Source organism: Maniola hyperantus, chromosome Z, assembly GCF_902806685.2.
Source record: "Maniola hyperantus chromosome Z, iAphHyp1.2, whole genome shotgun sequence".
In the NCBI taxonomy this organism is placed as follows: Eukaryota; Metazoa; Arthropoda; class Insecta; order Lepidoptera; family Nymphalidae; genus Maniola; species Maniola hyperantus.
The window spans coordinates 11424370-11438184 of NC_048564.1; the positions used below are offsets into that span (position 1 = coordinate 11424370).

General features: G+C 38.4%; 1 protein-coding gene across 1 annotated transcript; it reads left to right on the forward strand.

The window, feature by feature from the left end:
• The first annotated feature begins 278 nt into the window (after window positions 1-278).
• On the forward strand, window positions 279-5460 carry ssp6 (short spindle 6). The gene is made up of 3 exons (XM_034983583.2): window positions 279-459; window positions 1307-1441; window positions 2798-5460. Exons 1-3 carry the CDS (start codon window positions 361-363, stop codon window positions 4427-4429), a joined length of 1866 nt encoding a protein of 621 aa, XP_034839474.1. The 5' UTR covers window positions 279-360; the 3' UTR covers window positions 4430-5460.
• The last annotated feature ends 8355 nt before the right edge of the window (window positions 5461-13815 follow it).

Below are 13815 nucleotides of genomic sequence, written 5' to 3' on the forward strand. Positions count from 1 at the left end.
CTTGAATGAATTGAATGATGGTCTCCAGCAAACAGGAAAAATATTACGTACTCTCGTGAAGATAGGTACATACTTGAACCGCTTACCGGATTTTCTCAAGGAATAAGTTAGTTCTGATAAATTCAGCAAGCTTGAACAAAGGCTTTCAAAAATAATCTCACACCGCATGCCCAGAATAGACGCATGCGTGGCTGGCTTAATGATTTGCCGCACTGAAAGATGGCAGGATTTGTTTAAAAGAAAGTCTTATTATCGTGCCTTAAAGTACAATTTTGGAAATTTAGCATCAGTCGATGGGGAATCCAAGTGAAGTTGTAATACAAATGTCAGGTGGGTGCTACACGGCGGGTTAGGCTGACGATGAGTTCTCCCAAGCTTAACGAAAGATGCCCGAGCAGCATGAGCAACGGTAAAAAACATCTAAGCACCGATTCCAAAGAGGACTCTCTCGATAACTCTGTAAGTATAAATTAAAGTGATATTTACAGTAACATCAATATCTCAATACCATTTTACATCCCTACCTAGTAGTGGTTTTTATTTCGCTGATTTCCTATGCACGTCTCAATAAAATAACATTCATTCTCAATAAATCTACCTTAGATAATGTATTTTGTACCTATATACAAATTTTATCGATCCGTTCAATGCGAAGTGCGAGGTTCTTTGTAAAAAATAGATTTAAAGACTGATTTATCTACATAGAGGCGTGATTAATTGAACATAGTTCAATCGTTAAATATGTCGAACTTTTATAATAATTATCATCTTTTGTAACACACATTATGCAAATAAATACTATCTATTTCAATTTCAATAATATGTGAAAAACTCACTAAACTGTTGACATGCTGAACCTACAAACGAGCTATATAAACCACATCTATTTTTGTGTATGAATTAATGTATGTGGTTTTACATATTAAGTACTAATATTTATTTAATACCAGCTGATGCCCGCGACTTCGTACGCGTGGATTTAGATTTTTTAAATCCCGTGGGAACTCTTTGATTTCCCGTGATAAAAAGTAGCCTATGTCACTCGCCAGGTCTTTATCTATACCCATGCTAAATCACGTCAATCCGATGCACCGTTGCGACATGATTGAAGGACAAACAAACACACTTTCGCATTTATAATAAGGGTACTGATAACTACATGTGCTTGCATATAATTATTAAAACTCATATTCATGTACTAAAAACAAGTAAGTACTTATTTATAGTTTTGGTTAGTGACGGAAAGGTGGAGTATCTAGCGGTCCTATAGCTATATTGTTCATGATAAAAAGTGACCATATTTCAGATACGGGAGTCAATAAAGTCGGAACGTGCTGGGGGGAAATCCGAGGAGGACTGCAGAAGGCGCACAATTATAGTTGAAAAGAAAAATGGCAGCTACGGATTCACACTCCAAAGCTACGGCATACACTACAAAAAGGTATTGCTTTACAATAGCTGCATTGATTATTTAAATTAAAAATGCATGTGAGAATGTGAAGTATTAGAAACAGCATTGCGACTATAAGCGTTTCCCGGTCCGACCTTATTTAAATTAAAAAAAAAAACGGCCAAGTGCGAGTCAGGCTCGCGCAATGAGGGTTCCGTACTACAGTCGTATTTTTTCGACATTTTGCAGGATAATTAAAAAACTATGATACATAAAAATAAATAAAACTCTGATTAAAAATGCACAGGTAAAGACCTTTCATATGATACCCCGCTTGATAATTAGTATTTTCAATTTTCTAAATAAGTTATCTTACTTAGAAAATTGAAAATACTAATTATTAATTCATGACCACAATTTAATTTTTTTTGTGTGATCTAACCCTAAATTCACGGTTTTCAGATTTTTCCACAAATGTCAGCTATAAGATCTACCTACTTGCAAAATTTCATGATTCTAGGTCAACGGGAAGTACCCTGTAGGTTTCTTAACAGACAGACGTACAGACAGACAGATAGATAGACAGACAGACAGACAACAAAGTAATCCTATAAGGGTTCCGTTTTTCCTTTTGAGGTACGGAACCCTAAAAACGAGCGCTTGGCTATCAGAACTAATGGCAAGTGATGATTCAGCGTAAGATGCAGCGTGCTTGCCTAGAATATGCCCATTATCTCGTGACTTGAAGGTACCTATAGTCCGCGACAGGTTGAGATAGCAATCCGGGTATGAGGCGGGGGACGCCCCGCACACCCGCACGTCACACGGGCTCGCTCGTACCGCGTTAGCGCGGGGCTGTGCGGGTGTGCAGGGTGTTCCCTCCCCAATTGCCATCTCGACCTGCCGCGTAATATTAAAAGTGGAAGGGAAAACTGGTGCCGGAAGGGCATTCCATATTCTAGCTTGTAAAACAAGAAACGATCTCATATTTGATATAATCTTCTATAATATAAAAATGAATCGCCAAATGTGTTGCTCATCGCAAATCTCGAGAACAGCTGAACCGATTTCGCTAATCCTTTTTTATAATATTCCTTGAAGTACGAGGATGGTTCTTACGGAGAGAAAAATTTATTTCAACCTCCCCCTCAATTTTCTAAACTCCACCCGAGCGAAGCCGGGGCGGTTCAGCTAGTACGTAATAATTATAGTAATATCTAATAGGACAACATTCAATCAATAGAAAAAGCCAATTTTTTATTTAATTTAACGGAATAAGCACACCTACCGTGTTCTACATTGATAAAAAGCACAAGCAATCTTTTATACTTTACTTGGAATAAATAATATCATCATTGATCTAGTAGAACTAAAATAAATGTATAATATAATGATGTATGTTCTTAGGAACAGGAGATCGAGGTGATAACATACGTGGACCACGTGGAAGCTGAGGGCCCCGCGGCTGCGGCGGGCATGCGAGAGGGAGACGTGATCCTCTCCATCAACGGAACGGACGTGGAACGCGCAGACCACGCTACCATCGTCGCTGCCATCAACGCTTGCGACTCACGGATGCGAATAGTAGTCATCTTCGAAGACTGTGTTCGTAAAGTGGAACTCCACCTCAAGTATATCAATATCCAACGTACTCTGCAGTCCAAAATGCGCGAACTCGAACAACTAAGCATTCGAGAAAGACAAGTTTTTGACACAAATTGGAAAACGCACAGCTTACCTTCACAAAAGAAGAAATCTTCTCCATCCGATATTATTTCAGATAGTGAGGAAAATAATATTACTGATAGTATTAATAGCGCTTACTGTCGGCCTACGCTGTCCAGTGAGAACGTCACCGCTGCTAAACCGCCTCAAACTAACGTGTTCATGTATCAGTATTTAGACCCAAGATATGGTGCCTGTATCATTCAACCAAACTTACGAACAGGGGGTTTCGTAATAACCGTAGGGTCACCGCGGAACAGACGCGAATGCCATCATTATGTGGTCAAGACCTCAGGAGAATGCCATCGCGCCTCTGAGGCGTACAAGCCTGCTAACGGGAAGCACACGAAAACACACAGAAGCAGTCATAGTCATGGATGCGCGCCTTGTATGCCAGCCTATAACAACCAGGACGCGAACAGTCTGGAGGCCTATGACCTTGCTAGCCCTTGTTGTGATCCACATTGTGTGCCTAATTCTAGAAAGAAAGTTCGACGAAAGAAAGAGTGTTCTAAGGAACACAAAAGAAAAGATAAAAGCCAGCAAGTCGACAAATCAACTCAAAAACCTGATACATGTGCACACAATCACCCAAAGAAAGTTTGTAACACGGGTCACTGTTCAAGTCGATATCGTTACTTGACGACCGAATCCACCCAAACAAGCCAATGCAGTCTGCAATCATATGCTACCAGTAACGCAACTATACCGTGTGATAACTCAGCTTCTAGTTATAGTACGTCACTAAGTAGCGATACTCTGTTTTGGGACAATGATCGCTCAGAAGCAAAATCGTCTCCAAAAATTCAATATCAAAGTTCCCACCAGCACGTAAAACCTAAATCATGGGATAATTTGGCAACGAAAGCCATAGGAGGCTACGGTTTCGGCTATGGTTATTTAGATACGAGCGCTAAGCACCAAAACCGATCAAAAAGTCATGGACGAAGCCACAGCGGGCGCAGCGCACAAAACCATCATGATTGCCAACACCACACTCAGGAGAAGCTCCCTCACCGGCAGAACGGGACGCCGCATCACTACCCTGTATACGGCAGGAGCCACAGTCATTGTCCTCCGACGAAATCCACCGAGAGTTTGATCGTAGTCCCGAAGTATCAATTGGAGAGTAGTGGTTCAGAAAGCCGCCTGGCATGCGACTGCGGTGATTCCTCCGAGTACTATCGTCGAGTGGGCACCACCAAGAGTACAGGGGAATCCCATTCAACCTATTACTCGCAGCGCTTTGTGTACCACGCTCACTCGTATAAAAAAAAAGAAACAAATGTAAGCTCCGAAATAACTAGATTGTAAGGATACATTAACACTTTGCTCAATATTATGAAGCCTAGTATATAATATAAAATAATTTCTCTTGTTAAATATGATCAGTGAGATGTAAGAGTATTTAACTAATTTAGCATGTACGTAAGTAGCAGATAGAAAGATGAGAGAGTGTTTTATTGTTTTATATCATTTTCACATTTAAATGCACAAAATAAGGCAATAATTTTAAACTTATAATAGTGAAAGTGACTCTAGAGCAATAGAAGTAAAAGTTGGGTACAGATTTTTCGCAACACAACATTCAATGCATCGCGAACATTATGCAATAATAAAAAATAAAGTTCAATTTATAGATGGAGATCAACAAACAAGTCGTAAGTACTTACTAACTGTCATCTCCATCCACTAAAATTATTTCGCGGCTGATAGGTTCTTCAGGATTGTGTGCCGCCATATCGTCGCTAAAGAACGTCCAAAAATTTATTTGCAGCACACACAAAGAGTTCAAGTTGAAAAAACCGACGTAATCAACGAATCACAAAATATCGCGTCTATGAATTCCGCGCATTTGTTTTTCGCCCGCGAATTCTGCAGTATAAAAAAGTAGCCTTTCATAACATGGGTAGTAATTCGCGAACACTTAAGGACGTGTTGCACGTTAATTCAAGTTGTATTGCGAATAAGCTGCTTGCGAATTTACATATTAAAGTGAGAGCCAGCGCGTACTAGACCTTCGTTATTTTATAAAAGCTGAAAGTTTATTTACGTATTGTCCTCAATACTGGGAGGAACGTTTGTTTGGATGTTTGATTTGATCATGGTGGCTTTGGGAGATAACAGGTAATAAAAGTGTAAATTAAAAAAAACTGGTCAAGTGAGAGTCAGATTCGCGCACCAAGGATTCTGTAATAAAGGTGTAAAAAATCTTACGTCAAAGTAGCACGCGCTAGCTTCTTAGTCCATAATGCCTACATGAGTCAAATAATCTCGCATTTTTAAGAATATTTTGTATCAACAATCACAGCTTTATACTTGTTGATTTATAGTTTTTAATAAAAAAAGCATTTCAATTGAAGTAGGTTTTTTTATTAAAAAAATATTAACCTCAGTCAGAAACCAACCAAGTGCCGATAACAATAAAATTTTGAATCTGAAATTTAACTCAATCGAATGAAAGATGCATAAACGCATAGATAACGAACGAACGAACACAAAAATTATTTTTATCAATGAAAGAATCCTTCAGAATCAGCCACCAGAGCGCGGTTGCTATTATTATTCTTTAAATAAAATAAAATAAAATAAAATAAAAATCATTTTTATTCAATAAACTTTTACAAGTACTTTCGAATAGTCGGATGCATCTACCACTGGTTCGGAATGCCTTTCCTACCGAGAAGAACCAGCAAAAAACTCGGCGGTTGCTCTTTTAAAATATTTGATATAGGTACAAGATTATGCCATGTATAAAATAGTATTTGCCGTCTTGTGCGTTGCTGGAACAAGCTGCAGGTCAAACCCACGCTCTTTTATCATTAAGATAATCTTCAATTGTCTTTATACAACCACGCGCCAAAAACTTCTATAATCAGGTGCCAATCATTCTTGAAGGGGTCGCTTTACCCAAAGATGCGTAAAGAGTTAAAGACTGTCCTAGTGTCTATGTAGTCTCTGCTTTGTTGCGCATACATGTCACACACGCAAGCGTACAAAATTATCTTCACTTTTTATAATACGAATGCTTTGCCTATCTGGAGTTTTATAATATCTTTGGCACGCGAAAAGTAATGCGAGAGGTAAGCGCGGGCAATCACAAAACTAACTTTAAATAACTTTGTCAATATTATGCCCTTTTGTTTGAATAAATAGATTAACCTATTAATCATAATTATTATGTTATACACTGTAAATTTTTAAATACCATGAGAGTGGAGCGGTTTCGAAATTTGCACGCGCTACCGGCTACGATACTCGAAATGAAACAGAGGTGCTACGACGTGCTACAAAATGCTACGAAATATTAATCTACGAGTAGGCATATAGTTTTTTTTTTAAGAATATTAGCCCAGTTAATTACTGACTAATATTCCCCTTTCCCCTCCAATTAAGCGTAAAGCTTGTGTTAGGAGTAGGTACGATAATAGTGCAACGGGTGGGATTTGAACCGGCGACCTTTCGGTTTTCAGTCCGCTCCTGTAACCGTTGAGCTATCGAGGCTCTTTAGTAAGTAGGTTTAACTTTTTAACAGAACTTTGAAATACCTCACAATAATGTATACTATTTGTACCTACTAATTATTATTATTAAAATAAATAAAGAGTGCAAATTTTGTGATTTTATGCATCTGGGATCATAAGGGACCACTACACTTATTTGAAAAATCATACCTTGTTTTTCCATTTTCCAGATAGTTATAGGTCACAAGATATTATGTATCAATAACGTAGATAATTAATTGTTTGACCCGGGCGAAATCGAGGCGGGGCCCTAAGGCAAAATGTTATAAATGTGAATGTGTGTTTGTTTGTTGGTGTCTTGGTTTGTACGTTAATCACGGCGCAATGAAGCAACAGTAATCCATTTCTTCGTTGGGCCATGTTTTTGCATGGTTATACTTAGTTAAAGACCTGGAGAGTCAAACGATAGGTACTTTTAATCCCGGAAATCAAAGAGTTCCTTGTGGACTAAATCCACGCGAACGAAGTCGTGGGCATCAGCTAGTATGAAATGAGCCAAAGAAACTACATAAATTAAACAATAGGTGCCTATTTTAGCGTTTAAACTATCGTGAGTGATTTCCATTACATATAATATCTGTCCCGGCTTTACTCACGTGTTAAGTCGACGTTAGGCCGACTAGTTTCGAACCCATCCGGGTCATAATCGCGACGCGTGCGCGAACTGACTCCCTTGAAAAAGGACCCCGGACTACACACGTGGGTATAGCCGGGACAGATATTATATAAATAATATAGGTACCTATTTCTACTTTTTACATCTTGGGAACCTAAATTCGCGAATCGAGTACAAGTCGGTATCTAGATTTGTCACTTCCTATACGCAAGTTTGACGACGCACTATCTTCGAAATTGGGTGAGCTGGGTATCTTGCACGAGTTCATCTCAGTTCAGGGGTCATGTGGCGGGCGGTGAGCCTGGTGCGCAGAGTTTATTCGTCTTTCGCCGAAATGCGTGCTCCGCGCGCGTTTAGCTCGCCGCGGCTCGTCTTACCATTAATACTGACCTTTCTAACAAACACCAACTCATTACCTCAGGTAAGGGCTAAGCTAAATAAAACCACATGATGAAAAAATAATCCGTGATTTTATTAGATTATTAAATTATCCAATTCAACTCAAGGAGTTAAATACATAAACTATATTACTTAAAAAAGCTGAAGGACTATCCTAATAAATTATTTTTCCTAATGTTTTCTTCTATTTTTGATACTGAAGTTTTTTATTGTCAATCTTTTATAAATGTTTACAAGACAGTAGGTACGACTAATCTAGTACCAAGTTAAGGTAGAATACCAAGTTTTTGATTTTTGGTAGTAACTTATGGTAGTTGTTAATGTGAATAAATACAATAAAAAAAATTGCAGACAGTGGGGGCTTCCGACAGAAGTGAAGACTTGCAATTATAAAAAAACAGGGATTTTTTTCAAATATTTCATGTTATCATAAATTAAAATTAGCATGTCAGAACGCGACCTTGTCGTTTTTACTCATCCCAAAATCGCCAAACACAACTAAAGTCACATAAAAAAGTAGGCACTCTCTAATTACTACAAAATACTTACTTACTATTATATTGGGCTTATTACAGAAACATCTGCTGTGCCAATTGCCAGGCAGTCAAACATGTATTGCTTGGCTAGTTAATTTGGAGGATATCACAAAGGACATTAATGAAATCCGTTCGAAAACGAACATTGATGATAACTGTGGCCTTAGCGATCTGCGATATTTCTCCCCACATCGAAAGCTCTTCACGATAAAGGCAAGTTTGATTTTTATAACTATTTATCATAATCTTATCTGGGTAAGTTAATTTCATTAACTAAGTACTTCCGTTATTAACAAACGAGTGATGTGTAGTGTGCTATGCTATTGTAAGTGTGTTTTATACGTGTGGCGTTGCGAATAGTATACCTATTTTTCCATTCCCTTAAATTCAATTGCACTGCGATAAATCAGGATTGAAAATAAATTTCTTAGTATTTGATAGGTATAATATGTTATCATTTATCTACCAGTTGATTTATTATTACACTATAGCCCAAAAAAAGGAGGTAAAGTCTTCAGAGTTCATGTATTATGTGAGTTTCTTTTTACCACCATAACAACAATTCCTAAACTGATTTCGATGTATGGATATCGTTAGAATCCTAACAATATCATCTCGAGGCTATAATTAAAAAAAAAAAAATCAAAAGAGTGGCCCCATGGTGCCATTTTCTAATGTAATTTTTATTACGACTTGTTTGATAAATTCGTATATGATCGTAAAGCTCAGGATATAGAAATCTGAATGTATCTTTTCTAGTTTGGTAACTATGCGTACCTAAGTCTAGTATGGATATTTGTTTTAATCTTTTTACTCTTGGGGCGACTAAAAGTGAATGGCAAGTGGGTTTTGATGCTTGGCAAGACGTACTTTGTGTTTTATAGAGTACCTGTTTCATCATGATCAACCCATCGCCGGCTCACTACAGAGCACTGGTCTCCTCTCAGAGTAAGAAGGGTTTTGGCCATAGTCTACCACGCCGGCCATGTGCGGATTGATAGAGTACCTGTTTATTTCCTCAGAAATAGTTGGAATTTCATGATACGGGTACAATTCATCGTTGTGTGTAAACCAGGGCGTATTAGTTATTGTCCTTAATATATTGTTTTGAAAACTTTGAATCCGCATGATATTGGTCTTACAGCTTGTGCCTCATAATCATTGTATGCATTGCATCCAAAGGGGTTTCAATATAGAGCAGTAAACAATTACTTTAATTGCCAGCCAAGAAACTAAAGCAGATATCTGAATTGAGTGTTAATTACGAGAAAAAAAAATAGAAACGTATCTACTTAACCATACTTTTGTAAATCGACATTAAGGACACAAGTAGGGTTAAATCAACAATTTATTTGCTGGCCGAAGTAAGAAGGTATCATTTTGTCGTAAAATAATTTATCAGACAGTTGATAAGCAAAAACTATTTTTCTCCCTTTTACTCGGATTTTTTAATTCCAAAATTGTATTGCATCAAATTTTATCCACCTACATATTTTGGTCATGAGAAAACTTAGCTAGAACCTTCTTTTTCATTGATCCATAAGTAGATATATGTATATTGTTTATATATATAGTGGTGGTTTTTTAGTGATACGTTTTTCTGTATGTATATACTATATATAGTTTTTTTTGTTGTATTAACTTTTCTGTGGTTCAATATCCAAATAAACATTCCTCTTAGTATAGTGGTTTCAACATATTTACAGATAACAAATATCTAAATAATTAGGCGTTAAAGTATTTAGAACGTTACTTAAACATGGGGTTATCTCTTTTATTACTAAGTAGGTATAAGTAAAGTAATATGTGTCAGTACAGTTCTCATTAGACTGGTATAGCTCGTTGACCTAAATATTGCTTTTAATTATATCATAGTGATAGGTATGTAGATGTTTCACATATTATATCATTTCTGATGACTGTGGTTTTAAGCCGGTGATAGCCTAGTGGTCAAAGCGTCGGCCTCCTATTCTGTCCGGGGTTCGATCTCAGCCACACACCACTACTCGTATCTTTTCGAGCTATGTACTCGTACGTTTTAAGCAAGTATATGCATTTGATTTTACGGTGAAAGAACACATCGTGAGTAAATCTGCATTCCTGAGAGTTCTCCATAAAGGTGTGTGAATTTGGCCAGCATGGTAGACTATGGCCAAACCCTTTGAATTTTGAGAGGAAATCCGTTCTCAATAGATTGTCATTTTTATTTGGCTCAGCCCTGACTTTGGCTGTGGTTAGTTTACCGGTAGGGTAACGCACCTTCAAGCGATTAACCCTCCTAGATAAGCGCATTGCGGCCAAAACTTGTCAGAAGGTAGGCTTATTTCTTACAATTAAATATTGCAAAAAATTATTAAACGTGTGTCTCCTCGTTGCTCAGATGTAAAAAACGACATACATTGTTTGAGGACTTCTGGTAGGCGAGCTTATGATTTTTTTCCTGCCAGGATCAGTACCTCAAATCGATATCATTCTAGCAATTGGAACGATTTGCGGACGAACCGGCTTTACAGTCGTACATACTGGGTAGACGAAAGCAGATTCTACTGAGAGTCTACAAGAAACTCAAGTAGTTACTCTTTTTTAAAAAATGTTATGATATCCAGGTATTACATAAGCAATTAAAATATTACAATATCTAATGGCCTGCTGAATGCAAAGCCGACCGTTATAAAAACATATACCTACTCAACCCCAAAAGGGGTTTCTGCACTTTGCGAAGACGATATGACGCTGTTTTGTTGACTTCTACCGGATGATATAATCCCTTCTCCATTTCGCCCATTTAGCCATGCAGGATTGCTCTGCCTAGAAGTCTACGCCCATCAACTAATTATCCATCAATTAGCCTGCTTCCCCAGAGCACCACACGATCCTCCGCCTTCCTCATCCACCCACTTCCCGCTACCTTCGATTAAGATGTGTTCTGGAGTGCAGACCGCGTATTAGAAAGTGCATTGTGAGTTGACCTTAAATCCACTGCACTGGCGACTTTAAGAACGTAACTGATTCTCATTAGCAAGGAATTTAAAAGGGATCTAAAAACTCAAATCCAAACGCACAATGTGGCCGATTCTCTAGTACACAATCTCTAAACTAAACTAAATTAACAGGTCTAAATCTAGTGCCATCCTTTTCTGCAAGCAACATTATGAAAGGGATTAGCAATAGATTTAGACGTGTCATTTTAGTTTAGTTTAGAGATTATGTACAATGGAATTAGCCACAGCAAAAATATAATTGCACCTTCTAAGTTGCATGATAGTTTATCAACAAGCGATAAGGATTTTTTTAAAAACTAAAGCCTATCTTGAAATTCCTTGAACCGAATGGTTACTAAACATCAACTTTTAATAGATCAATGTTTTTATTCATGTCAAGGCAAACGCGTAATTTTCTCGTTTAAAAACAATATTATTGGTGTTATTACATTAGTTCATTTTTTATCAATAGTAGACTATAGCTAGCCCGCCCCATCTTACTCAAGTAGAATTTTTAAAAATCGTTGCGGGTTTGGAATGTCCGAAAATTCTAACACATACTTATTTATTTTTACCCGAAAACCCATATATCAATTTTCAAAGATATGACTTGGAAAATGATGGACTTTCATACAAACCCCATTTAACCCCTGAGGTTGAATTTCCAAAATTCCTTTCGTTAGTGAGCGCCTACGTCAAAAAAAAGCAATTTAGGTTGTGCTTTGATAGATCTGTTAGTCAGGACAAGTCTCTTAAAATAAAAAGTTATCAATGAAAGGAGGCAAAAAGCTGAATTCTTTTTTATTTATGTACAGATTGAACCCTTCGAAAAACCCCTACTAATGAAGACGATGATTTGCAAAAGAGTCCTCAGAAACAGTCATACACCCGAGTGGACAGAAGTAGCTCGCACTTTGGGCAGCACTGTACGAGTGCGTCGCCAGGGTTACCCTCCCAGAGGGAGGTACCGAGGACAGACACAATCTCAATATTTGGCAATAGACCGAGGCAATGGAAAAGATGAAGGGAAAGCAGAAGCTCACTCAGCCGCGGATTCTTCGAGGGCTAGTGTTAGTAAGTATTTCTTTCTTTGCATCGTATGACTCATTGCTGAGGGTAAGTTGTGACCCCTTCCCATTAATCTAAAAGAAAATAAGATCTTGTAATAACTTTGGTTTTCTAATAACATTTTAATAGGTAACGTATACAATGTATAAAGTCTAATTATTTCATACTAGCTGATGCCCGCGACATCGTCCGCGTGGAATTAGGTTTTTAAAAATCCCGTGGGAACTCTTTAATTTTCCGGGATAAAAAGTAGCCTATGTCACTCTCCAGGTCTTTACCACCCACAACCCATGCAATAAATCACATCAATCCGTTGCGACGTGATTGAAGGACAAACCAACAAACAAACACTTTCGCATTTATATTAAGGGTACTGATTTTCTTCGGAATAGTATTAGAAACGACGTTATGCATTGCTTAGTACTCATTTAGTATTGTGGCAACGAAATATTTTGTACGTCTTTGCTACCTGTTATCTGCCAAAACCATCATGATCCAAACTTCATAGTTGCTGATTGCTCCTCCCTATGGATAGTGTCGGGACAATGCGCAGAGAAACTTTCAGCTTTTATGAAAAAACGAAGGTCTGGCCCTTACAGCCTCTTTCTCTATAAAGGGTGTTTCTGTTGCATGTCACATGTTGTTGCTCTGGTATAAAACAGCCAGTTGAATTTACTCGTTAATTGGCCCTGGGTTCGAGTCCTGGGTCCGATTGTTATACCGAGTGTCCACTAGCAATTAAACTTGAAGAAGTTAATTTGCGGAAGGTGTTTTCCAATTTAAAAGCTTACAAAAATTGACTTACTGCGAGTGTTTACAAATTGCAAAAGAATTGCCAGCGCTGAAATCTTTAAAAAAAATTAGATAGAAGTTAGCCCTTGACTGCAATCTCAACTGGTGGAAAGAGATGATACAGTCTAAGATGGAAGTGGGCTAACCTGGCAGGGGTATGCCAGTTTTTATTAAACCCACTCACCTTTGGTTTCTACACGGCATCGTACCGGAAAGCTAAATCGCTTGGCGGTACGGCTTTGCTGGTAGGGTGGTAACTAGTCATGGCCGAAGCCTTCCACATTTACAAATTATAAAATTCCAAACCCCTGCCAGGAATCAAACCCGGGACCTACCACTAATAAGACCACATCGCTTACCACTGCGGCCGGAGGTCGGCAATCAGCTAGTGAACACGAGTCATTAGGTCCCTATGTAAATGTCTGAACGTAACATGTTTGTTTTTAAGGCGGTAACAGCGGTATGGGACAAGCTCAGAGCCAGACAGTATATGACCCCAGTTGTGATGATTGCTACGGAAAAGTCGACTATGAAGTGGGAAATCTTAAGCGACCAGGATCTAGGCCAGGAGGGAACGGTTATATTCCGGATGGTGGATATCAAAGGCCTGGATACCCTCCTGGTGGGACAACTGGAGGTGGAGCTTACCCTCCTGGTGGGACAACTGGAACTGGAGGTTATCCTCCTAGTGGAGCAACTGGAGGTGGAGCTTACCGTCCTGGTGGGACAACTGGAACTGGAGGTTACCCTCCTGGTGAAACAACTGGAGGTGGAGGTGGAGCTT